At 36.9% G+C, this 27,444-nt stretch overlaps 1 protein-coding gene and 1 non-coding gene across 2 annotated transcripts in view; both read right to left on the bottom strand.

Annotated features, from left to right (window-relative positions):
• Positions 1 to 103: 103 nt before the first annotated feature.
• The window catches only part of TEKT3 (tektin 3), a 32,537-nt gene continuing 5,196 nt past the window's right edge, over positions 104 to 27,444 (bottom strand). Inside the window, exons 2-7 of the mRNA XM_011358983.1 lie at positions 24,769 to 24,852; positions 17,858 to 17,928; positions 13,662 to 13,805; positions 11,080 to 11,302; positions 7,841 to 7,995; positions 104 to 320 (exon numbers count right to left, since the gene is read on the bottom strand). Of these exons, the coding sequence (XP_011357285.1) occupies positions 104 to 320; positions 7,841 to 7,995; positions 11,080 to 11,302; positions 13,662 to 13,805; positions 17,858 to 17,928; positions 24,769 to 24,852 (894 nt within the window). The remainder of the gene's footprint in view (positions 321 to 7,840; positions 7,996 to 11,079; positions 11,303 to 13,661; positions 13,806 to 17,857; positions 17,929 to 24,768; positions 24,853 to 27,444) is intronic.
• LOC111738887 lies at positions 12,099 to 12,205 on the bottom strand. The gene has a single exon (XR_002780021.1). It is a non-coding gene; the product is annotated as a U6 spliceosomal RNA (small nuclear RNA).

Below are 27,444 nucleotides of genomic sequence, written 5' to 3' on the forward strand. Positions count from 1 at the left end.
AATCCTTTAATAAGTGAATATATTAGCACTCAGTTTAAATGCTACAACCAAGCTCTGGTTCAATCTTTCTTGAGGAGTAATAAAACTGCTCCCGGTAAGGCCCCTAACAGAAGCCCACCAGCCGTAGGGTGTTGGGGAAACTCTTGCGCATGCTCATGCATTTTTCCTGGTCGATGTACAGAGAATTGGCTTTGACTGCCAAGTCATGCTCCAGGGTAGCTTTGGTGTGGACCAGAGACTGCAGGGTGTCCTCAGCCTCCCTCAGGCGCTGCTGTAGGGTCTGGATGGTGTCGTCCACCTCATAAACCTCATTAACAAGGCTGCGTGAGGGAAGAAGCACTGGTTAGGTTAAAAGAAGTCACACTCCTGACAATGATTATTATCTGAATTAAAGGCTGCATGGTTACTGAATTCCTACTGGAGATGTGGCTGCTTGTGCTGGGCTCACTTGGAGCCCCAGCAGAACACAGGTCAAACCAACGTCAGAACTACTCCATTTTGCAAAGTTGCAAAGCAAGCAATACTTGTGAGCAGTTCTAGCATCTGGTCAGGCTACTCCTATTAACTAAGCCCAGAATCCAAAAAGCAAACTAAGCATGTTTCAGGGACATCAGCAAATTTTCATACACACACACACGTATACTAAATATTATATTTTTTAAAAAGTGGGAAACTTTTAAACATTTGATTTTTTAATTAGTAAAAGTCAAAACTTAGCTGGACTTTCTGATTTTATCATTGAAATTATTATTATAATTAAGAAGAGGATATCCAACTTTATTCAGTGGCTGGAATTCGGCCCAGCCTGCCAACATATCCTGGACTATGGAGAGAGAGATTAGTTAATGCAGCACTCTTCAAATCACAATGCCCCTCCCCCCTCAACAATATCTCAAAGTAATGCCTCAAGGTCCCAATTATGTTTGTAGTTGTCAAAAACTCAATAGAACATGAAAATGATAATGGGTGAAATCATTTATATAAACCATGAAAAAAAGTTGCAGTTCTAATTACGTTGTGATGATGAAAACACATGACACACTTTTCATTAAGACAAAAAGGAAAAAAAAATTTTTTTCACTTCATGGAAAAATCTAGCATTTCCTCAAATTATATTAATTGCTCTTGTTTTAATTTCCATTTCTTTATTAGTGAATCTTTCCTAAATTTTCATTGGCCTTTGCATTTCTTCTGTGAATTGCCTCTCCCTGTCTTGTGCTCCTTTTTCTACTGAGGTATTTCTATTTCTTATTCATTTGCAAGAAGCTTTCAGTATTAAGCATTTTGATTTTAGTTGTCTGCTATGCTTGTGGCAAATGTTTTCCCTAACTTGTTTTCGCCTTTTAATTTTTTTATGATGTTCTCATTATATTTAAGAGTTCAATTTTTAGTAAGCCAAATTTCTCTCTCTTTTTCTTTATGATTTCTTCCATTGTGTTTATATTTAGAAAATATTTCTCTTCCCAAAGAAAAATTAAGCAAGGCCTCCTTTACTCACTGATTTGGCCAATAATATTCAAAGAAGATGACTATGTGGTCATTCAAGAGGAAAAGTTGGAAACAGGTTATAAAAAGATAATAATAATAGCAAATCATTTATTAACTACTTTATTATATGTATAATACAGTACATATTATATACTAATATGTAGTATATACATATACTATCCTAAGTACTTTACATAATCAGTAATCCTAATAACACTCTGAAATAGATACTATGATTATCCACATTTTATAGATAAAGAAACCAAGGTACAAAGACCTTAGATAACTCTGCTTATAGTTTTCAATAAAACCATCCATCAGCTTCTTTTAATTACTATGCTACTCCCCTGCCTGACTCTGATCAGTGGGAAACACAACTTTAAATTCATCAAATTTTAACCATTTACTCTAAGTTAAGGTTTTCCTTATTTTGGGGTTCATTTATCAGTAGATTGGAGGTACATGAAATTAAAATATACAGTAATATATAGAAGACAGTGACAATGAACAAAAGGGATGCGAACATTCCTAGAGATAGAGAAATATTTCATGATCATAGGAAAATATCCAAATGATATTAAAATCATTATATCAAGGCATTTTATAGCTTAACAGAACTCTGCAACTGGAAAATAAATGTGAAAAGTCATTAAGCCCAGCTTCCTTGTTTTACAGATGAGGAAACTGAACCCAAAGGATTGATGAACTGGCCTTTCCAGGGACACATGGCCCACATGTGTTTATAAGCCACTCACGGTTATCCAGGAAGTTAAAAAGGAAATAAGGAGCCTCAGTGGCCATAATAAAGAACTAGGTCCCATTTCCTGGCCCCACTCTCAAAGCTCCTTGTGAGAAAAGGGCAGAAGCAGAGACCTAAGAAGTCGGCCTCAACATACAGGATCCCTTTCGGTAAGACCATAAGACCATCTCACCTCTATTTGTAATCCCCAAACACACAGGATATCCAGTTAAATTTAAATTTTAGATACATGCATAATTTTTTAGTACGAGTATTTTTTTAATTGTGGTAAAATACACGTAACTTAAAATTTACCATCTTAACCAGTTTTAAGTGTACAGTCCTTTGGCATAACCTGCATTCACATTGTTGTGCAACCATCACCACCAATTCATCCACAGAACTCCTTTCAGATTGAAATTCTGTCTCCATTAAACACTAACTCCCAATTCTCCTTCCCCAGCCCCTGGCAACCACCAACTACTTTCTGCTTCTGTAAATATGACCACTCTAGGTATCTCATACATGTAGAATCAAGCAGTATATGTCCTTTTGTAACTGGCTTATTTCATTCAGCATAATGTCCTCAAGGTTCATCCATGTTGTGGCACATGTTAAAATTTCCTTCCTTTTTAAGGTGGAATAATATTCAATATAAGTATTTTTACTTAGCATAAGTATTTTTAGTATAAGTATTCCATGCAATATTTGGATATAGATCCTGAAAAATCACTCATTGTTTATTTGAAAATCAAATTTAACTGGCTATCCTGTGTTTTAATTTGCAAAATCTGGCAACTCTGCCACAGGGGCCATTATAGTGCCAAGCACCAAACGGGCTTTCATAGAATATTAAAATGTCACCAAAGCAAAAATTGTTCTACATGAAACCCTCTCTGCTTTCCTTTCCTAAAAGACAAAATTTAATCATACTTAAGGAGATATACAAGTCAGCAGCTATTTTTGAGGGGTGGGGGAAAGCGTGGCAAGAGGATAGAAAGGGCAAGAAAGAAACTCTCATTCTTATTCCATAGAGACCTTTATTATTTGAATGTATCTTAAAATCAGAACATATCCCTATCTCTTCATAACGAAAGACTATGAGGGCAATACTTTTTTAAAAAGAACTCATACTTGCCATGGGGAAAGAAACTCACAATATAACGATGGTTGAAAGAGTCAGGATATTAAATCCCATATGCAGAAAGATTACAATTTTGTTAATGTGCCTGGTGGCAAATATAACAAATTGCTAACATTGGTTATCCCTCAATGGCACAAAGACTTGAGGATGGCTTTGATTTCTTATTTCATTTTCTGATTTTTTTTAATCATGAACTGATACTACTTGTAAAGGCGGAAAAAATAAATAAATATTTTTCAGAAAGAAAATACAATTTTGAGGGACTTGAAATCTTTTTGACCTTTAAAAAGTTTATCTGAAGTGACTCGGCTGACCAATACAACAACTGGGAAACATCACATCTCGCTTGGACAGCACAGCAAACAGTGAAACTCCCTAGGACAGCTCCACCATGCCCACAATCTGGGCACACCCTTCCTGGTGGATATGCCAGTATGCGGCTGACCCAGGTCGAGGTAGGGTATGGAACAGATGCATCATCTGCATCCCAAGTCACTTATGTGTCCTATCTCAGTCAATGGTGAGATGCTGAAACCTGGCAGAGGCTGAAACGAAAACTCCATGATCATTTTGACTCTTCTCTCTTCCTCATGGCCCCCCTCCACCCCTCAATCATAAAATCCTGTTATTCCTATCTCTCAGAGGGTCATACCATGTGCCACTGCGCCCTTCCCCCTCTGCTCTGCAGTCATGACCTGGAATGTGCTTGCTGTCTCCCATCCCCTCAATCCATTTTTACCTCCTTCCCTTCCCCATCCACTAATTGAACCCATCTTAAAAGCCCAGGTGAGCAGACACTGCTTCCTGAAGTTGCTCCCCTAACCCTGGGACTGGGTAGCTGCCCGATGTCATGTATTCCAAAAGCACCAATCCTTTTGCAGCCCTCAGGGAGCCCGTTGTTACCTATTTACCATGTTTCCCCTGCAGGTCATCAGCTCCCTGAAAGCAACATGGCCTTGCTCAAGCTGAATTCAGCAGCAGCCCTCACAGTTGATAGTCGTGCAAAAAATGCTTGTTAGATTAGGACCTGCTTCTATGTCCTAGGAAGTCTCAGTGAGAGGTAGGGAGCCGCTCAGAGGTTCAAGTCCATAGTGTCTCTCGAGAACAAGAACCAGACCCAGGCTATGGAGAGAAAGCCCAGGAGCCTAGAAAGAGCATGGAGGTTCAGCTTCCAACACACCTGCAGGTAGCCTGAAAAGGGGAGGGCACTGCAAAGGGTCCCCAGCACCAAAGGCTCATAGAAGCAACAACAAGCCTGGAAAACACATCTACTGTGCACCTCCTTTCATCTCAGAACTGTAACTGTTTTCTTACAGTGAGGGAGGGAAGGAATTGAAACTTAAGTGTCAAGTTTCTTTTGGTCTGGGATTGAAAGACATAAAATCTGAGAACTGATCTAAAACATATTTTGTTGTTGTTTAGATTATGTTGGATTAAAAATGTCTTTTTTTTTTTTTAATGATCCCAGGGTATAAAATATCACTAGGAAAGAAATCTATCTTTGGAGAGCCAGTTTTTTATAGTCACAGATTAAAATATCAATGTTTAAAAAATGGAATTCAAGATACATAGAGCATAGGCAGTTAAGATCCTTGTTTTCCCAGTGTTGTGTGAACATAGCTAGAAGATATGACACTTCCCTCAACTCTCACCATTAGAAATACGTTTTTCCTCATCTTTCAAGGCTACATTTCATTCTCAGTTTCCTTGTTCTTGGCAGATCACAGAGAGCTGTTTTGCTGAAACCACTTATTTTGAGGGTGTTACAGAAGTGAAAAAACATTTTGCATTCGAATATAAATAAAGCTACCGTAGTTCAAAAAAAAAAAGTATCGAGATTATTTAAGTAAAGCAGAGCCTGGTCTGGCCTACCACCAAAGATGCCAAGAATGTTTAGAATTACTTTTGAAAGAACCAGTTTAGAAAATTTTAAATAAAAATAAAACTCTTGAAATGAAAACAGCAATTTTTCTCAGTCCTCACTCCCCTGAGTTTATGGCCTTATTTTTTTTTCAATCTAACCAGCCAAAGGGCTGCTTTCAGAAGGATCAGTTGAAGAGGAAAAATAAACCCCTCCCCCAATAATAATCCTAAATTCCGCTGTTGTTACTCTGAGACCATATTTTTGGCAATGATATTTTAACAAGAAATATTTACAGAAACAAAAGTAGGTTTTGTCTTAAAGTCAATGAGGAGCAGAGGAAATAGATATACTACAGAACTGACAGGAAGTAAAGGAAAAGCTGTGAGAAAAGAGGGAAAACTATTCAGCTTTTCAGAAGCCACTGTGACTGCTTCATTGCCTGATAACTCCAAAGTCAAATTAGACCACTACTCAAAAACCTTTTAAAAAGCAACCCTGGGTTTATCTAATAGCAGTCTGAATAATGTATTTATCCCTATCTTTGCTTGTGATGACTCTGCAGAAATTTTGGAGCATGAAACTTCATTTTGGCTTCTCTTAATCACATTTGCATAAAGCTACAATTCGTGATCCAATCCTAACTGGCAGAAGGGGTGTACTCTCACTATCAGACTCTTCTGAAGCAAATAGTCACTTCACACTAGCCATCCAGAGGCCCGCCTGACCTCTGTAGTGGAGGACAGCTTATCCTAAATAATGAGTTCTGTATGAGTAGGGGTTCTATAGAACCCACTCCGAGAAACATGTAGCTGGCTGAACTCCTCCATGGCTATGGCCTAGGCAACAGCTCCATAGGGAGAAATGCAGTTAATCCATTTACATATATTCTAAAGCATGCTTTTTAGCACCCAATGCAGATGATACCCATGCAGTGTGTAGAGGGTGTTTTGCATTAATGATTCTGTGACCTTCAGTTTCATCCTCTCTGAGAGAAAGATGAGGATACAGTACCTGCTTTGCCAACTTATTTCACATGAACATTAAAAAGGCCAGATGAAAGCAGATACATGATCGGGGAATGGTAAAAGCACCATGCAATGTGAAAGATGGAGGAAGCAGAAGCAAATAGTTGGTTTGATGAGATAGAGCCCTCTAGTAAGACAAGTAAAGATTCAGACTATGGCTCTCCTTAGCACTTGGTGCCACATGAACCAAGTCATTTAACCCACTTCTGCCTCAGTTTCCTTATTTATAAAATGAAGATAATGAATGACATAGTGTAAAGTGCTCAGGACAGTGGCCAGCACAGAGGGAAATTAATAAATGGTGGCAGCTATTATCACCATCAATATCTTTATTATTATTTGCATCATTGTTGGCCTCACAAGATCTCCTGTTCCTTTCCCTCCAAGCAATCCACACTCATTTCTTTAGTAGAGTTCGAAGTCATTTTATCCCTAGAATAAATCCTTCACGATAATACGGGAATTCTATCAGGGTAGAAAACAAGTGACATCTCTCTCCAAAAACAATTATAGATTTCAAGTGCTGCCCCTTTGTTCCTTCAGTTGCTATAAATTTAATTTGCTTCTGCATGGAGCATTTTATGACCTAAGAATAGCAATGATGAAATCCAGAAACAAAAGGCAGAGGCAGGTATTGGGGAAATTAGAAATAAAGCCAGAATTGAGTGGGGAAGGGGCACTGAATAGGGGAGACATGGATCTTGGCCAATTCCTTACAAGCCCATCCTAAAAAGAATCTTCAAAGTTAAAATAATAATAATAAAACACATGTAGAATTTAGTGGATAAACTGGCATCAGATTTCTCCCGCCACGTGTATGCAGGAGACTTGCTTAATGAAGACCAGCTGTTCTCAATTTCTGCTTAGAACAGAACCAAATGAAATGAACCAAAAAGACTGTCAGGGATTTTAGGGGATCATGAGGATGATCTTAATGACAAGAGCAGATATATTAACAGCTAAAAGAGGCCAATGAGAGCACATGGATGAGAGCAGATATGTAAGGGTCAATGGAATTGTAACACAAGTCCCATTTCCGATGAGTCTCTGGCACTGAGAAATATGCAGCAAGCTAATGCCCTCTGCTTCTTATAAGAGAGGTATTCCAGAAACTCTAGAGACGCCAGGGTAATGCGGAAGAATCCAAACGCCATCTTGGCCTCACTGAATGAGGCCTGATGTTTATTATCACTTTTTTGCGTGTAATGTTGATGTCATTCCTTTGTTTAAATTGTGGTAAGATATACATAACACAAAATTTACTATCTCGGCTATTTCTGAGTGTGCAGTTCGGTTGCATTGAATACATTCACAATATTGTGCATCCATCATCATCATCCATCTCAAGAAATTTTATCATTCCAAACTGAATCTCCATGCCCATTAAACAGTAATTCCCCATTATTAATACTTTTGAAGAAGGCCCCTCACACAGTAAGCATTACTATGTTCTTCCATATTACCAGTATATTGGCAAAAAATGCTTTCATAAAGAGCATGGAGCTACGGTCAAGCTGGTGGACCATCCCAAAGTGAGCCCAACTTTCCCCTCCTACCAAGGATGTGCACTCCCTCCTCACCGTAATTGGGCCATGTCTCGGCAGAGCTCTATGTTAGGTCTCCTTGTACGCTCATCCAGTCTGGTCTGAGCCACCTTCAGGAAGGCAGACTTGTCCTTGATGGCCTTCTTGATGGACTGTATGGTCATTTCTGTCTGGAAAATCTCCTGCAGGGTCTGTACAAATAGAAGCAGATGCCCAAGGCTATGGCACTGTGCCTCCTTCCCACATGCTCCCCGCCTCCTGCCTGTCCATTTGGGGCTCATCTTGCCTTGTCTTCTCGGTTGGGAAGATTGAGTCACTGAGTGCCCTGCTCCTTCTCAGCCCCGTTCCTAGGGAATCTGCAGTGTGTTGCTACAGGTGTCCCACTGCCCTGGAGAGCTGACCACATGCATCTTTTCCCAATTCCCAATTAGGGGTAAAACCAGCCAGGATGGGAGTATTTATACCACAGGTATTGGCAAATGCTACAAATAGGAGCTTCCCTCCTGCCCCAGATCACTGGTTGTTAAAAATTTACTGGCACATTTGTGTGTAACTCTGAGAAATGTGAGGCCGTGAGGTCTGAGTGGCCCTAACTTCCCTCCTCACATCAACATATCCTTGCCTCTTATCTTCTGCTCTCTCTTCTCACTAATCTCACAGAGATGTTTTTCTGCTGGTGGAGGATTTGCTTTGAAGTAAATGAAGGTCAAGCTTCAGCGTTTCTCATTTGCAAGAGAGAAGCACTCAGAATTTTGTAGTCCTGATTTCATATCCTTTTTTCTTAAAAAGGTCCCCCAAATTGCATAAACCTAGATCCCTCCCTAGCTCCTCTTTTGTGAAGCTAGCCCCCCCCCAAGCCCCGAAAAACCCTCCCTCCCCCCCGAAACTGAACCCCAAAATCCCAATTTTTTCATATCCCTCCATCACTCTCACTCTTCCTCTGCCCCTTTCCTGTGGCCTGAATACATGCCCAAGTATTACCCCAATTTTTTTAAAACCTCATATCTTTACCACGTCACTCTTATCTGATCCCACCCGAGGGCTTCCAATTGGCACTCTCTCACCCTCTCCTCTGCCAAATGTACTCAACAATGGTCTTGCTCACTGCTTGCACTTCTGACCCACCTAATCTATTTTAAGTCCCTGGCCCTAGTTGCCCTCATGAGAGTGCACTCTGAAAGCCAATGATGAAGTCTCTCTGATGTCTCATCTCCTCCTTGAATCCTTCACCTTGTTTAATTTCCCTGGCCAACTACTGTCCTAATTCCTTGCCTTTTTTCTCTAACTACTCCTCCTCGCTTCTAGTGCAAAGTTTTGTCCTCAGACCACTTCTCTGCTACATTCTTTCGCTCCTACAGAGATCTCACGTAATCACACAGTTTCAGCATTTGTGTAAGCCAGGAACTCTTAAATATGTCACATAAGCTTTGACCCATCTCTCACTCTTTTAACAATCCTCTGAAAATCATTACACTGTTCCTACCACCAAGTCCATACTCTGGGGCTCCTTGTCTCTCGCCATTGGAAATAACTGCTCCTTCTGCTAAACAAACATTTTATCTGTAAATCCAAGGAGTTTGTTGGCATCTTTCTAATGGAACTTATTTCTTATGTACAGGTCTTGTCTCACTCTAAGATACAAGATGGTAGGGTCAGTGTGTCATTCATGTATGTATACTCCAAAATGTTTACCTTGAATGTAGCTGTTATGGGCTGAATTCTACCCTCCTCTCCAACCCCCCAAATTTCATATGTTGAAGTCCTAATCCCTATTACCTCAGAATGTGACTGTATTGGGAGATAGAGCCTCTAAAGAGGTAACTAGGTTAAAATAAGGTCCTTAGGGTAAGTCCTAATCCAATATGACTGGTTTCCTTAAAAAAAGAAGTTAGAACACAGACACATGCAGAAAGAAGACCATGTGAAGACACAGGGAAAAGATAACCATCTACAAACCAAGGACAGAGGCCTCAGAAGAAACTAACCCTATCAACACCTTTATCTCAAAAATTCTAGCCTCCAGAACTATGAAACAATAAATTCCTTCTGTTTAAGTCCCTCAGTCTACAGTGCTTTGTTGTGGCAGTACTAGCAAGTTAATACAGTAGTAAACAAAATTTTGTTGAACAAAGGAACTCCATCACATCAGTCTTCTAAAAAGCCTTTAGAATGGCTTCTTACAATCCAAAGAATACCTTTCCATAAGTGTCCACTACGGTTTGGCTCCAACCTACCTTTCCAGAACTTCTCTCCCAGCACACATATGATCTACGCCAGCCAAATGGGTCTCTTTACAGACCTGAACTCAACCTCTAATTGGCTACTCCTAAGGCTTTTTTCAAGATGTTGTCCACCTGAAATGTTCACTTCCTCTTCCAAATCCCCAAAACACTTCCTGTATTTGTTATTTGGCAACCACAATATGTAATTTTTGTGTTTTATTAATTATTCATGAGCTTTTCATGTGTATGCATCTCTTCTTCACAAGAATACCTTCCCAAGGACAAAAACTACATTTTATACTTCTCTCTGCCCTTCACAGTATGTAGCACCATGGGGAGGAGAGATAAATTGCTGCAGTCTGAGAGAACATGGTGCCTTCAATTGGGTAATATCACCTTAGAGTGACATGACTGACTTGTAAGGTTCTTAAAAAAAGAAATGACTAATGTAGGCAGCATATGCAGCATAACCACATAAATAATAAGAGCTCCAAGTCTGATACTAAATATAAGAAGAGCTCCTTGTTTATCTTGAAATATATGAATTCTGCTTGAATCCTTCATTTTATCGTCATTATAAAATTCTTATACTTAGAGCACTTTAAAAAGTTCAATATCAGAAACACTTTGAACTACCTAATAGTTTCCTGTATTTGGTTTTGTATTCCAGAAAAAAAGTGCCCCAGATGATTTAACAGTAAACATTCTTGCCATATGTTCTAATAATAAATTTAATTCCTAGTTACATACAGTGATTCATTAAGCTTTAATAATAATATTTTTGTTTCTGTTAAAAATACCAGCAACCTTTTATTACATAGTGCATTCTTTGTGTTCCAAAAAAAAAAAAAATCAGTGGATTCCAATTTCATTTTGATACCTTGCTACCTTGCTAAAATAAATGGTGCACTTTGTACTGTTTTTAATTTTTCTTAGTCTGGCCAGGAGGTCGTGTGCCTTATGGTGTCTCTCCAGGAGTGGTGAAAGATTTGTGGTCCCAGACCCTTGCTCTATCCATCCAGGTCACCTAATGGTACTCAGTGCTTGACTTACCTTTGCTAAGTGAATTTGAATCTTATTTTTAGCATCTGCAGTCTCAGCAATGCGATTGGTAAAAGCCAAATTCACTTTGTTGAACTGATTCCACATCTCATTGGCAGTCACAACCAAGAGGTTTTGAATGTCATCTCTTAGTTTAGTAGAGGCTGCTCGTTCACTCTGGGAGTGGAGAATATTGTCATCTGTAAATTTGGCCCAGGACTCGGGCACTGAGACCCTGAAAAGAGGAAGTAGAACCAGACAATGGTGACAATGATGTATTGGCCTACATGGTCTGTAGGCAATCATTTATCCTATTCAAGAGAACCCAAATCACCAATCCTGGTTATTGCATAAAATATAAACATCAGAGCAAAGCTTATTTTAAACTTTTCTTAGTTGCTCCTTATTCTTCTGCTGACCAACTTGCTAAAAATCCAAAGCATAATCTAACTTCTCTGCCAATCTAGGGAGAAAAAAAGGATTGTCGAAGGGTAAGGGTATGGAGGTTCATTACAAATGTGTCACATCGGCCCAATAAGCATACGAAAAAATATTCAACCTCAGGAATAATCAAATAAGTAATGAAAACAACAACATACTAATAACCCTTTATCATAACAGCAAAGAGTGAATAGAATGATAATTTGCTGGGGAGCATGTCTAGAAAAAGATTCTCTTATATCCTGCAGGTAGGACTGTTAAATTGGTACAACCATGCTGGAAGGTAAAAAGTCAGCATATCAAGAATTTTTCAAATGTGTATAACCAAGAAATATCACTTCTAGAAATCTTTTTTGAGATATAATTGACATATAACATTGTATTGGTTTTAAGTGTACAACATAATGATTCGATATAGGTTTATATTGCAAAATAATCACCACAGTAACTAGTTAACAACCATCACCGAACAGTTACAAATTTTTTCCTGTGATGAGAACTTTTAACATCTACTCTCTTAGTGACTTTCAAATATACAATACAATATTGTTAACGAAAGTCATCATGCTATACATTATATCCCCAGAACTAAAAATATGAAATATTCCATGAATTTCTGTGTCTTCCTTGCACAGGGGCCATGATAATTGTCTCTCTATTGTACCAGTGTTAGTATGTGTGCTGCTGAAGTGAGCACTCTAGAAATTTACCCTAAAGAAATAATATGCCAAATATGTATATGTGAGGATAGCCATTTTTAGCAATATTTAGGCCATTTTCTGATAAATGGGGAACAGCCTAAATGTCCAAAAGTAAAAACAAATTAAGCAAATTATGGTTCATTTAAAAAAAAAGTAATCCATATAACATGCAAACTCATGTTGTAGAAGAATATTTTCACAAGCAATATTTTTGATATATCATGAAATGAAAAATTAGACATGTTATTCAAACAGTATGTGTGTAATTCCATTATTTAAAGACAAATCTGTTATCTACAAAATGGAAGTATATTGGAAGGACTAACAGTAAACTGTCAACATTGGGCATCTCTGGGTGGTTGGCTTATGGGTGACATTTCTTTGCTTGATGCAGTAGGATATTAAAAAAGACCCTCACTGTCAACTACAGGTTTTAGCTCAGGCCCCAATAGTCCAAAATAACACCCAATGTGCTCCGTACCCTATCATTTTATAAAAGATGGCTAAGAATTCATGCCATAAATAGAGAAGGCCCTTTATGGAGGGCTAAGCAATCAGAGTGCATGGTTCCATCCAAGCCCACCCCTACCCTGGAAGGAGCAAGAAAGATGATTCCTGCTCACCTCAAACCAAGTAGGAGGCATTTTGTGGGGACCACTTAGGACATAGAGTCTGAATCTGATTCTCCCCTGAAGAATGTAAAAGTCAAAGTTGGTATGTGCTGCTGCTTCTACTATAGGAGCGCTAAGAGACAGGGCTGTTTTGGGGATGACCATCCCCACAGGAGAGACACGTTTGGAGTTCACTTTACAAGAGGAAGGGGGCATGAATGTGGGAAGAAGCCCAAGGGAACTTTTGGGGGTGATGGAAATTTTTTATCTTAACTGTATTCATGGTTGCTTAGGTATAGAAATTTGTCAAAATTCATCAAAATGTACACTTACACTGATTGCATTTTATTGTAGGTGACTTTTCCCTCAATGAAGTTGATTATTTTAAAAGAGGTGACTGGAAAAGATCATGAACCCAAGATTTCATGCAATGGCCTGGCAAAGAAACCATTGACAAAGCAAGTTTAACAAGCCACGGTAATAAAAATAATAAACTGTCTTTTAACTTGCATCCCACCATCCTGGGCATCCAATATACAAGCAGTACTTTTCTTTATGCTTCTCTGTGTTTTCTAGGTTTTCTGCTCTAACGAGGTATTATTTTTTATATTTAGAAGTATAAATAACAAGTATTCTTTTACAAAAGAATACAAAATACAAGTTTCATGGCCTGACTGCAGAACATACATTTTTACTAAGACTTGTCCAAAGCAGATGTGTCTTTTACCTTTCCACATCTTCCCATGTCTTCTGTTTTAACCTGTAAGCTGCATCATTTTAAAAGAAAGGAAAGTGAATTAAAGGACATCAAAATTATAGAAGTGGTGTGTGCCTGACTTACGTTGCATCAACCCTCTCTACTCCACAAAAGTAGCTGATGCCACCTGATGTGTTTCGCAGATGGTGGCATTTATCATCAATCCGGTAAGCTGTCTGTTTATCACTCAGGTCCTTCTCCAGTTCATGCTGGGAAGCTCTGTTAGCTCTATAACACAGAGTGCGAACATGAATGTTCAGGTTTGTGTAACAATTTCATACAAGGCAGAGTATTTGCCCTCCTGTGTGTTGAGATCCACCCATTATGCCTCCTTCACACAATGTCCAACTTCTCAGTTAAAAGGAGCCTTCCCTGGAGATGTGCGTATATGTGAGTAACTAGAACCCTCCCCACACTGCCCCTTCCCACACTGCATGGGAAAAAGAGGTGTAGATAAACAGAAGTCAGGTGTCTGGACCCCCAGGCCTGAGGCCCATCTTCCTAACACACAAACTGTTCCAGATAGGACATTGGTTTAGAGTAATCTGCCCACATCTGTGTCTCCCTTTCCTTTTTCCTTTTCCTCTTCTACATCCTAACTCTTTTCTCCCCCATTCTTTGAGTGCATATCTCCAAGAAATTTGAGGCATTTATAGCCTAGCTTCCCTCCAAGCCAGGCCTGAGAATTTGGCCAGAAGATGGAAACCAAGGGTCAATATTAACCCTCAGGGAAAGAGTCAGAGTGCTTTTAAAAAAAGATCAAGAATTGATAGTGGTAGCCCTCTAGGCCGGTGTGCTCCAATACCCACCTTTCTAGAAAGGAAAAGGCCTTGGTGACCTCTAAGATGCATGATATTCTCTGCCCTGCCAAGGAAAAAGAAGACCTGGCAGCTCACTATCAAAGATAGAAACCCAGAGGGCAGGCATGGATGACAGGTGAGCCATATCTTTACACATGGAATAGTTCGTTCAACAAATAATTATTGAGTGCCTACTACATGCCAAGTTTGTGTAACAATTTCCACAAGCCTGAGATGCATTAATGAACAAAACAAACAAATCTTCCTCAAGTAGCTTACATCCTATTAAGAGGAGACAGGCAATACCCACAATGAATAAGTAAATCATGTGGTTCATTAGCGGAACAATGCAGAAAACAAGGCAGGAAAAGGGAACCAGGAGCATGAGTGGTGATTTTAAGTAGGATGTTCAGGGCAGGACTCCTTGAGGAGGTGATGCTTGAGCAAAGACTTGAAGGGGGAAAATCGGATCATACAGGGCCTTGATGGGCAATGGGAGGAACCAGGTTTTCTTCTGAGTGAAATGAGAGACCACTGACTTAACAATTTTAAAGGATCATTCTAGTGCTGGGTTGAGAACAGACTGCAGAGGACAGAGAGACCCATTAGCCAGTGGTGCAGTTACCCAGGTGAGAGATGGTAGTGGCTTGGATCAAAGGGGTAGAAGTGAAGTTGGTGAGAAGAGTTCAGATTCTAGATATGTTTTAAAGATGAAACCAAGATATAAATAAGATGTCACACACACACACACACACACACACACACACACACACGAATATTATTCAGCAATAAAAAAAATGAATTAAATGTTATGATTTGCAACAACATGGATGGACCTACAGGATATTATGCTAAGTGAAATAAGTCAGACAGAGGAAGACAAATATTGTATTATTTCAGTTATATGTGGAATCTGGAAAATAAAATAAAAGGATAAACAAAATAAAAGGATAAACAAAATAAAATAGAAACAGATACAGATAGATATAGAGAACAAGCTGATGGTTGCCAAAGGGGGACAGTGAGGGAATGGGAATAAAAAATAAAGTATAGGGTGTATGAGAAGTCAAGAAACAGGATAGACTTGTTTTTAAACAGTATGTTAGCTTCTCAAATAATATCATCATTATAAAAAAAAAAAAACAGATGGAACCAAGATAACCTCCTAGGAGGTTGGACATCAATCCAAGGATTGAGAAAAAAAGAACTGAAGTTGACTAATTAATATAGCAGAATTCCATCAACTAAGGCGGGCTAAACTGTGGGTGAGTAGGCTGGAGGAGAGGGCATAAGTTCAGTTGACACATTGAGTCTGAGTGTCTATTAAACATCCAAGTGGAGGTACTAAGTAGGCTGTTGGCATTTGGGAGAAGGGTCTGGAACATTAACAAAAATTTGGGAGGCACTATTACATAGATAGTATTTGAAAAAGCAGGCAACTGATGACCTTAATCATTTCTGTATTTCTGGTACCCAACAATGGTCTTAGCGTATAAGAGCCAATCAGTAAAGCCTGCATGGAGTTGAATAGATTAATTCTAGCTTCGGCTCCCCTTTAACATAGCCTGTGTCTTTGGGTAGTCACCTGACCTGTCAGAGCTCTCTCTCTTTTTTGATTTGTAAAGTGGAGATGAGGGTAGCAGAATGTTAGTCATTTGCATTTTGTGATTTCTAATACAGTATACCTGTACAAAGAATGAAAAGTAAGAAGCTATTTACTTGTTACATCTGTGTTTAGCCTCTTTCCTCAGATTATTTGTTGAAACTCTGGGATTAGAAGACCTTTCTCATTTGCGGAAATGAGACCAAATGGGACCAAAATGCCCTATAGGCTTCTTCTCATTGGCTGACTCCTATGACCTGCTTTTGTCCTGACCTCAGGCTCTCCTAAGAAAAGCTTTTGAGGCTGCACCCCATTGGCCTATCTGTAGTCCAAGATATAAGACAAATCTTAGCTGCCATGTTGGCACCTAATGAGATTCCTTTTTCAGCTGAGATCCAAACTAAACACTTCATTGTTCCTTCCAAGACAAGTGGAGTTGCAAAACCCTCCTCCCAACCTTTGCTGTACCAAACCAATAATTATGTTAGCTATCTGGACCCCCATAGATCCTGGGAAAGCCATCACAGGAAATGAGAGAAGCATTGCCCACTGTGTTAAAAGAAAGCCAAGCTCTTTAAAGAATCACCAACAAAGATTCCAAATAAGTACACATACAGAGACGGAACTTTCTGCAAAGGCCTGCACCAGGGCCACTACTGAGGCAGTTTGTAACAGGGATTGATATGAAGATGTGGCTGTTCCAGGGTGGAACAATTTAGGCCAAGAAGAGAAAAGGACACGGGAGATGGGCAGCAGATTTTAGATTAAGAAAGAAGATGGGGATTAGGAACTGGACCAGAAGAAAACAGAACAGAAACAATTACTTGAACTACTCTAAACTGTGTTTTTGAAATTTCCAGGGAGCAGAAACCAGAATTTAATATTGGAACTGGACTGCCTGGTATTTATAGCTTAAGTAAATCGTACAGTTAACCAAACTATGAATAATAAATTATCCTTAACTAATCTTTTACTTATCCTCACCAATTTTGAGTCCTTCCAATAAAAGTTTGAGAGATATCTCAGCCATCTGAAACTCACCCACCTTCACAGCATCAATCCTGATGGGCAAGGTAAACAAACCAAGTCAGAAATACCGACACCTTCATAACATTTATTCTTTTGGGATATATCACATATGATCCTTGACAATATTAGTATAAGCAGAATCATTGCTTCTTTTGTGTGATATCAACACAACTTCTTTCCATGGCCAGAACTAAATGAACACTGATCTTTCTATTTATGTTAGGCAGCAGGATTAGTCAATACTTTTTCTATGCTGACAGTTGTTATCTATACTTAAGACTTTCCTTTGATTATTATTCCCCCTCTCCCAAATTCCCATCATAAATATTAAGTACCTACTATCTACTATTGCCAAGAAAAGAGGAATATGCATTCTGGTAGAGAATAAGATGGGTGAACAATGCAATAGATGTAGTGAATGCTGAGATGGTGTAATCAGAGCAGGAAGGAGCAAGTATCAGGATCTGGCTGGGGTAATCAGAGAAGGCTGAGTCTTCATGGAGGCATGGAAAATAAACATAAAATTGAGACGCAATTCATTATTCTTCCAATTGTTGGGCTGAAGATACACAAGTCAATCTCTTATCAAAGAATAAAAGTCTTTTGAGTTAAAAGAAACCTTAGCCATATTCCAAGTTTGGGCATAAATCCTTTATGTGGAATCTCAAAATTATGTCTTTAAATAAAAACTTAAACTAAGTACTCAACCTCTAAATAAAAACATATTTGTGCATGTGTGTGTTTGTGTTTCTATACAAGTAATATAAGAAATTAAGTCAAATCTGAATTGAGGCATAAAAGTAGTTCCATGACAGATCTTAAATTATATAGAGAGGTAAAGCTCTTACGCAAGTTGGGCAATGGCCTTATCCAAATGTAGCTTCATCCTTTCTTGACAACACAGAATAATATCAACTTCCTACTCAATTGAAAAAAACACACATTAATGTTTTCATTATTGAGTATAATATTCAAAATCAACAATGTAACAACATCAATCAAGGAAAACTTTGTTTCTGGGGAAATTGTGAAGTAAAACAAGAAAACAACTTTACATCCACTTATTTACATATATGCCCCTATGATGTTACAATCTAAGTATTAGACTGAGATTCACCCTTTAAAAAGCCATAGGGAAACTATACTATGAAACAGGTTGGGACAGAGGTAAAATTTTATGATTTTTCTTTATTTTTATCTCTGGTCCTAAATAAACAAAAAATAATTCGTGCGAGGTTGTGCAAGATTGTGCAAAGTTGAATTCAATGGCTTCTTCTATATTAACTATTCTTCCAAAATAAAGTAAATCAGGAAAGAAGAATCAGGAAATCAGGAAAGGGAAGCCTAAAAGGGACTTCTCTCTGGCAGTGCATTAATTTCCAACAGATCCAGCTCTTTGGTCCAAATGAGGCTGCTTCCCCTCCCCTCTGTCTTGCCTGTGCCCTGCAGCCCAGCTCCAAGATGTACAAACACCATTGCTAGCTATGCTTCCCTACTTGAGCACACACATAGCATTTTGATAATGCTAGTATGTATACACTATTACATAACATGTGTTGTGTCAGAGATTTTTAAAAATAAACATTTACTTTCCTCTGAAATTTATATTCACATTAGAAAATCCAGGAACTCAAAATAGCACCAAGGTGACATTTAAAAAGTGCACATAATCATTGTTAAAACTTTTTCGAGAAAAAAGTGATCATACTATAATACCATTTTGTGATCTGCTTGTTCATTTTAAACTTGAGCATTTTCCTGTGACATTAAACAATACTGTAATGAACAATCTCAATAAATATCTAGACACCGCCAAAGGGTATGCCTTTTTCAAGGTTTTGACAAATACAGCCAAATTGCCCTTGAAAAAAGTTTTACCCATTTACAACAATAAATGAGTGTTTATTCTTCACCGCACATACCAAGTGGCCATATGAATGCTCTCAATCTCTGCCAATGTGATAGGAGCTTCCCCAAAAAAAGCACACTTGCGCAAATTCGCACGTTAATATTATGACTATTTATTTGTTCGTCATTTGACTTTCTTCTTTTGTGAACCACCTGTTCATATGCTTGTCCACTTTTTATGTTGTGGTTTTTTTCTTATTAACTCAAATGTTCTTACATTTGAAAGTTAAATCTTTTTCTCATGATATATATCACATATATATGGGATTTTTTTTACAGTTTGCCTTTATATTTTGGCATGGTGTTTCTGACATATAGACATCAGACTATGATGTCAAACTATTAAATAATCAAATATCCCCTTTTGGTTTCTGCCTTTGTTAACTTGATTATAAAGCCCTTCGTGCTAATATTAATAATTACTCAACTATATAGTCTTCTATCTTTTGTTTTTTGTTGTTTAACCTAAAAATATTAACTGTACCTAGAGTTTATTTAAGTGATAACTCTACTGTCTGATTTTTTGATACTTTGAATTAATGGAGTAAACGAAAAACTAAATTCCCACCACATGTTATCAAGTTTCCCCTGCCCTGACAGGTAGCAAAGATTTCTCACATATTCTTATGGTAGGTTGTGCTTCAGCCTTAGTTTTAGTGTTGTTCAAGCTTCATCTTTCTCTATGGCTTGATTTGTGTGTATGTCTATAGCTGTTTCACTGAGGCGTTGGCAAAGGATACATGGAGTACTGCTTTAAAAATGCCACTTAAAACCCAAAATCCTGGTGAGCTATTATATTGTGCACACTATGCACATAGTGGGGATCCCTAGGAATTTTAGTGAAAAAATTACATTCAATGAAACTTGATATTAAAAATTACTCAAAAATAATTTTTATATTAAAATTTAAATAATGTCATATGGTGAAAATCAGATAGTTGGAGACAGAAAGGTCTAAATGCCTAAAACCAAAGACCTTTGGGACTTTCCTGAGTGTTAACTTATCTATTAATCTGCAGTCAAAGGTTCATTTGGCTCCAAAGTCTAAGGAGTTAGCAGGGTCTGGGAGTACAATGAATATAGTATCCTGATCAACTTCCCAAGAGAAGTCATCCTGTAAGAATTTGGTGAATATCACTTACTGAATATAATAGTCAACAGAATTCATGAGAAAATATTTCATCCCACCCATATTTTTCAAAAGTCTGCTTTTAATGCTATGTTCATTTAATGCTGTGTTTTAATGCTATGTTCATTTTAATGCTGTGTTCATTTAGTTATTCTAAAAATTGAGACCTGTTTTGATAAAAATAAGATATTTAATATCATTACCTTGAGTACAGTATAAGTTACATTCGCTACTTGAATTAATTGGCAATGACTAAGAAACTCCGTCAATGGATGAACCATTACTCTACATGTAGACTCAGTTATTTTGAGGATAAGCAGACTCTGCTACTGACCTTAAAAACATTAACCTCTAAACCAGCGGTTCTTGTGTTTTTTAAATAGCTTTATTGAGGTATAATTCATATACAACAGAATTCACTTATTTAACTGCACAATTCAGTGATTTTTAGTATGTTCACAGAATTGTGTAACTATTACCATAACCAATTTTAAAACATTTTTATTACTCCCAAAGAAACAACACATCTCTTAGCTGTTATCCCCAATTTCCAATGCCCAAATCTCCTCCTCCCAGGCAACCACTAATCTTTCACTCTCTGTAGATTTTTCCCTAATCCAGACATATAAATGGAATCATACAATATGTGGTCCTTCGTGACTGGCTTCTTTCATTTAGCAACATTTTTTTAAGGATCATCCATGTAGTAGAATGTATCAGTACTTCATTCCTTTTCATGGCTGAATAACATTCTATTATATGGAGAGGACACATTTTACTTAATATTCATCAGCTGATGGACATTTGGGTTATTTCTAAATGGCTGCTATAAATAATGTACAAGTTTTTGTGTGGGCATGTAATTTCTTTTCTCTTAGGTAAATGTATAGGAGTGGAATTACTGAATCATGTGGTAATTACATGTTTAACCATTTCTCAAAGCAACTACATCATTTTACGTTTCCCTCAGCAGTGTATGAGGGTTCTAATTTCTCCACATTCTCACCAACACTTGTTATTATCTGTATTTTTGAGTATAGCCATCCTGGTGGGTGTGAAGTGGTATTTCATCACGGCTTTATTTGCATTTCCCTGATGACTAATGTTGAGCATTTTTTTTATGCTTATCTGCCATTTTTATATTAATTTTGGAGAATCCTCTATTCAAATCCTTTGCCCATGTTTGAACTGGGTTATCTGCCTTTTTTTTTTAATTATGAGTTCTTTATATTTTCTAGATACAAGTCCCTTATCAGATATATGATTTTTGAAGATTTTGTTCCATTCTGTAATTGTCTTTTCACTTTGTTGCTGTTCTTTGAAGCATCAAAATTTTTCATTTTGATGCTGTTCAATTTATCTATTTTTTTCTTATGTTGTTTATGCTTTGTACTTTTGGCGTCAGATTTTAAAAACTATTGCCTATTCAATGTCACAAATATTTATGCTTGTGTTTTCTTCTTAGAGTTTTACAGTTTTAGCCCTTATATTCAAGTCTTTCATCCATTTTGACTCAACTTGTTTTATATGGTGTGAGGTAAGGGCCCAACTTCAGTCTCTTGCATGTATATATTCAATTGTCCAAGCCCTATGTGTTAAAGAGAATAGTTCTTGGCACCCTGGTTGATGATTAATTAATCATAAATGTGAGAGTTTATTTCTGGATACTCAAATGCTATTCCATTGATCTATATGTCTATCCTTATTACAACTATCTGTTATATTGTAGCTTCGTAGTAAGTTTTGAAATCAAGAAGTGTGACTCCTCTAACTTTTTTTTTTTTCAACATTATTTTGACTATTCTGCATTCTTTGAATTTCCATGTGAAATTTAGGATCTGCTTGTAAGATTCCACAAAGGAGTCAGCTGGGATTTTAATAGGAATTCTGTCAAATCTATAGATCATGTTGGGAAGTATTGCCATCTTAACACTATTTAAGTCTTTCAATACATGAACATACTATGTCAATTTATTTAGATATTCATTGATTTCTATAAACAACAGTTTTATAGCAGTGGTTCCTAACTCTGGCTGTAAACTAAAATTATTTGTGGAACACTTTTAAATAGCAACACTTATTCTCTACTCCAGATTTGAATCAGAATCTCTGGATGTGGGACTGGATCATTGATATTTTAAGAAGTTTCATCAAGAGATTCTAAAGTGCAGCCAGGTTTGAGAATTAGAATAATGATAACACTAAAGTAGCCAAGTTTCCAAAAAAAAAAAGTCTCTTTGAAATACCAAGTGTGTTTATGGGCAAACTGATGAAGTTAAACTATTAGAGGTGGCTTATAATTTACTTCATAGAGAACACCTCAGGATCAGTGAAAACAAGAGGCCAAGGAATATTTGCTGATAAATTCCTCCCCATTTAGAATGGCTGAATAAATGACAGATTATTTAACACTTGCGTGATTCATGAGAGCCTGGAAAAGAAGAAAGAACAGAGCAGGGAAGCATTGTTGTAAAGATATTTCATTCAAGATGTCTTATTTCATTCACTTATATGCAGCAGTTGGGACTGTGGCTTTTATAAAGTAGATGACATAGGCTCTCTGCAGTAGTGAAAGCTTTCCTGATTATATTGTTTCAACTCACATTTCTTTCAGAGAATCAGAAGCAGAGAAAAGGAAAGAGCAAAGGAAAAACTTCTGCTTATTATCCTTAATGTAATGGGTCACTAAAAATAATAATGCAGTATTAAAAGGGATCTTCTGAGGATAAAATACAGATTGCTAGCTAGTCATATTTACTTTCTTACCATGGATTCATTTCTTACCAAGGACCAATCAAAATAAAAAAGGTGGAACCCTAAAAAGCTGGTTATGGACAGTTAATAGATTTGCTGCAGCAGAAATTCAGCAAGTCAGAATGGGAAAGAAGACTGAGAAGGGGTGAGAGCCAGACAACAGAAGGCCCTAGCAGATTTTCTCCTGTAGGAATTACGGAGTCAAGGAAGAGTTTTTAGCAGATGGAAAAACTGGCAATCATGTGCAGTACAAATCCAAGTGAAACTAGGGAAAGGGAAGGTATTTGGGGATTTCACCCTAACCAGCTATGAAGGAAGAAAGGATGACTTAGAATAATGGTAGAGAGGATAGAATCAAAAAGAGAGTGGTAAGAAACAAATCAGAGGAACAATCTCCAGGAGCCGGAAACTGATCACAGAGCTAGAGGAGATAATGGACAGCAAGGCATGCCATGGAAACTGGAGAATCTGGGTATCATTTACAGTAAGGGGAAGGCAGAGGAATAACAGAACCAGCAATGATACCATCAAAAGAAAGGGAATGGCAGAAGAAATGTTCACTTTTAGGCTTCATAAATGTGAACCAAAAATTGAGTTTCCAACATAACTATGTTTGGAAGTTATTTAAGGTTGCATAACTAATGCTTAATAGAGTATCTGGGCTGAAAAAAAAAAAGAGAGAGAGATTAGGAAGGGCCCCAGGCACATGACTGAAATCTTAAGAAATGGCAGAGATCTTGTGGGAGCAAGTCTATGACCTTAAAGGTCAGAGACCTTAAAACTAAATCATATTTAATTGGTGGAAGGTGGGAGAGGGCACAGTGAGAGAATCAGCAGAGTAATGCAGATATAAGGTTCTAGATAGCAAATTGGCTATATATCAAAAGGTTTCCAAATGTATATACCCTTTGACACATCAATCACATTTTTGAAACGTATTCTAAGGAAATAATTAGAAATAGTTATCAATAATATTTTTGTACATGGCAATGTTATTAAAATAAGCAAAAAAAAAAAAAGATGGGGAGAGAGAAACAACCTAACTGTTCAAAAAGAGAGGATTAATTTTTTTAAAAGTGAAAGCACCTTGCATTGGGGAACACTATGTAACAATTAAAATCATGTCTTAAAGGATATCTAATCTCATAGGGAGATTATCCCCAATATAATTTTTAAATGAATAAAGCACTACTGGAGCGGGGGATGAATAGGCAGAGTACAAAGGATTTTTACAAAAGTGAAAATATTCTCTGTGATTCCATAATGGTAGATAGATGCCATTATAAATTTGTTCACATCCATAGGATCTGCAACACCAAGAGTGAACTCTAAGGGTGTACTGTGGACTTTGGATGATTATGATGTGTCAATGTAGGTTCATCAATTGTAACAAATGTACCACTCTGGTGCTGGATATTGATTATGGAGGAGGAGATGCATGTGTGGGTACAGGAGACACATGAAAAATCTCTGTGCCTTCTTCTCAGTTTTACTGTGAATCTAAAACTGCTCTAAAAAAATTAAGTCTTTTAAAAAGTAGCACTGCCTTCTCATCCCTATATTTAAGAATAAACAGTTTTGAGTATTTATTCAGCAGGAAAAGCAGTATTCAAATGTATATATACAGTATAATTCTAATCTTAAAAACATGTCTGTGTCTTAAAATTGCATGTCTATCTAAATATGATTAATAAAAAGACTGAAATACTTCAAAATAGTGATTTCTGTCTAAGTGAACCTCAGCTTATTTTTATCTTATCCTTTTCTGTATCTTTCAAATTCTCTAAATGAACATCTGTTACTTTTATAACAACCAAAAAAAAAAAAAAGATCTTTTCTAAATGCTATAAACTCTTGACACTGTAACTTCTTATTTATAAGTGGCTTTATGCAACATCATTTTTTTGTTTCTATACATTAAACACGTTTGCAACTAAGTTTCTTGTTGAAGCTTTCCCCCATATTTACCGTCAGCAGTTCTGTTTCTACTTCATCATGAACTAGATCGATGCCCATTCTCTTCTCTCGATGAAATAGACATTCTTGGGCTACCTACAGATACACAAATAATGGAAACCTAATACAAGCTGACTCAGATCAGTGACTAGCATGTCTAATGACCTATTTCTAAAACAAGGCAACAAATACTCCCAATACCAACTTTTCAAGCCATTTTGTTGGAAATATAGCATGAAACTGACCATGACAAGTAAATCCTTGCTTCTAGTTAAAATGTTAAAAGTTAGCTCTTCAAAGTAGTTTGAAAAAACTCCTAATTTGGAAAGCTGACAAAATGAAGCATATGGCATCTACTTGATCCCACAAATTAGCATTAATTTCTTCTAGAGAAATACTTCAACAACCTAAAACACAGTCTTCAAGATATTATTTCCAAATATTTTCTACTGAGAAGAGTAAGAAAAAAACAAATGATTGTCTTTTAAAGACATTAAATATTTATGTAGCCAAAAACCCAAGTGATTATTTTTAAAGTACCATTTATTGTTTTCCTAATTATAAAAATATTACCATATCCATAAAAGAGAAAAAATATAGAAAAATAGAAGATGACTTAGCCATGCTCTTATCAATGTTTTGTTTGCTTTCAGCAAAATAGAGGTTATAATGTCCTTATAATTTTATGTAATGCTTTTTAGGGTTGACATTAAATGATAGGTTTTATTCATAAAATATTCTTTGAGATAAAGTATACTCACAACTCCAATGGAAAACAGCTTAGACTGCTAACAATAAATTATGTATAAGGGATCATTATTTAATTGTTAAAATCCTTTTTTCAAAGACTATTTCATGACATGGGATGACTGTATAATGTTAAATTTAAAATTTTTCTAAATATAATAATATGTAAACTGTAATCCTGATATAATATCATTGAATGAAATTTTTGAGTGAATCTCTAATTTTTTAATAGTTCATTTTGCATTTGCTAAAAGATGAATTAATGGGTCAAGGGGAACTCTGATAATTTTAATGTGTATTACTAAATTGCTTTCCAGGAAGTTTCTACTCATCCACAGTCCTATCAGCAATATATAAAAGTGTTAATTTTCTTCACTTTTGCCTAGCTTACATGTTATCAATTTTTATTTTTATACATTTGATAGGCCAAAGATGGTTACTTCATTGATTTAATTTGCATTTTTATTATTGAGTTTTAACATTGTTTTTATATGTAAGCCGATCATCTATATTTTCTCTTTTGAGATATATCTGTTTATGTGACTGACTCTAATTTTAATCAGGACCTTCTTATACTGTGTTGACAGTAAATGTTCAAGCACACAAGAACATCTGGACAAAAATTACAGAAAAAAATCAAATTAGACCCATCTCACTGAAAGTAGTCATCACTGAAAGTGTACTAACAGAAGAAATTGAATCTCTTCTGGAAATTAAGTAAGAGGGTAAGTGTCTATCTTTTTCAGGATAATTTAAAGTAAGGGGCGGGTTGAGATGGGATGGGGTGTAGAATAGACCAGGAAATCCTCAAAATGAGCCTGAGCATGGAGAAAGTATGGAAGGGCTTCTAATCCCCCAAAATAATCCATGATGAGTTAATTTAGAAGGACATCATTAATGTCTATTGACCTTTCTCAGGATTTCTAGTGGTCGTGTGTATTTGTGTATGCTTGTGTCTAGAGGGAGGGGCACAATAAGAAATAACAGTGTGTGTGCAGGGGTCTCCAATAAAATTGTCTACCCACTAGAATTCCAGGTCCTTGATTCTCTAAACCCTGCAACTACAGATGTCATAATAAATACCTATAGCAAATGCTTATCATATGGAAAATGTCATATAAACATGAAGAAAAATGGCATGAGCTTTGTCTATTCATATATATTTATATATATCTTCTAAAATAATTTCTTTCCTCTTCATATCTTCAAATGCAGAATGTCTTTGGAGGGCAGACTGAGGTTGGAGGGCCCCTTGTACACTCAGAGGGTTAGAGGCAATTTGAGCTCATTCAGAAGCCTGGTCAGAGGCCAGCAACCAACAGAAATGTGGCTTCCATGACCACCACAACTGGTTTAACCTCAGTCCCATTTCTCTATTCAATCAAACTCATTCTATCTCCTAGGAAGGTCTCATTTGATCATTTCAATGTGCCCTGCAACTGAATCATAACATATGCACAGGAGGAATTTCATGACACAAACTAAACAAATAGTCGATTTTGTTGTGTGTGTGTTTTTTTTCAAATATTGTTAATGTTAATCCAGGGACAGCAACAACTAAGCAGTCTTTTTAAGAGATGGGAAGATAGCATTTTCATCATAAACACCGTATGCCCTAAAGTGTCTCTTTAATTAGCCTCCTTTGCTTTGTGTTCAGAATTCTTTCTACTTAAATGGTTGTTCTATATAATGTGTAAAAATGGAAATTGTTTTACCATTACTAAAACCAGTTACAAATTTATTGATGGGGACTGGCTTCTACAGGTGAACTAAAACACAATAGATTAATAAGCTCAGAAATTAATCAGTGAATTATAACCATAAAAATGGTGTCATTTATCATAAGGTCTCATATTTACCTGAAGAGGGGCTTCTGTTTCCATCAAAGCCCTCTCTAATTTTTTCTTAACATCAGTTAGCTCATTTGTCTCTCCAATCATT

Source organism: Pteropus vampyrus, unplaced genomic scaffold, assembly GCF_000151845.1.
Source record: "Pteropus vampyrus isolate Shadow unplaced genomic scaffold, Pvam_2.0 Scaffold44, whole genome shotgun sequence".
NCBI lineage: Eukaryota > Metazoa > Chordata > Mammalia > Chiroptera > Pteropodidae > Pteropus > Pteropus vampyrus.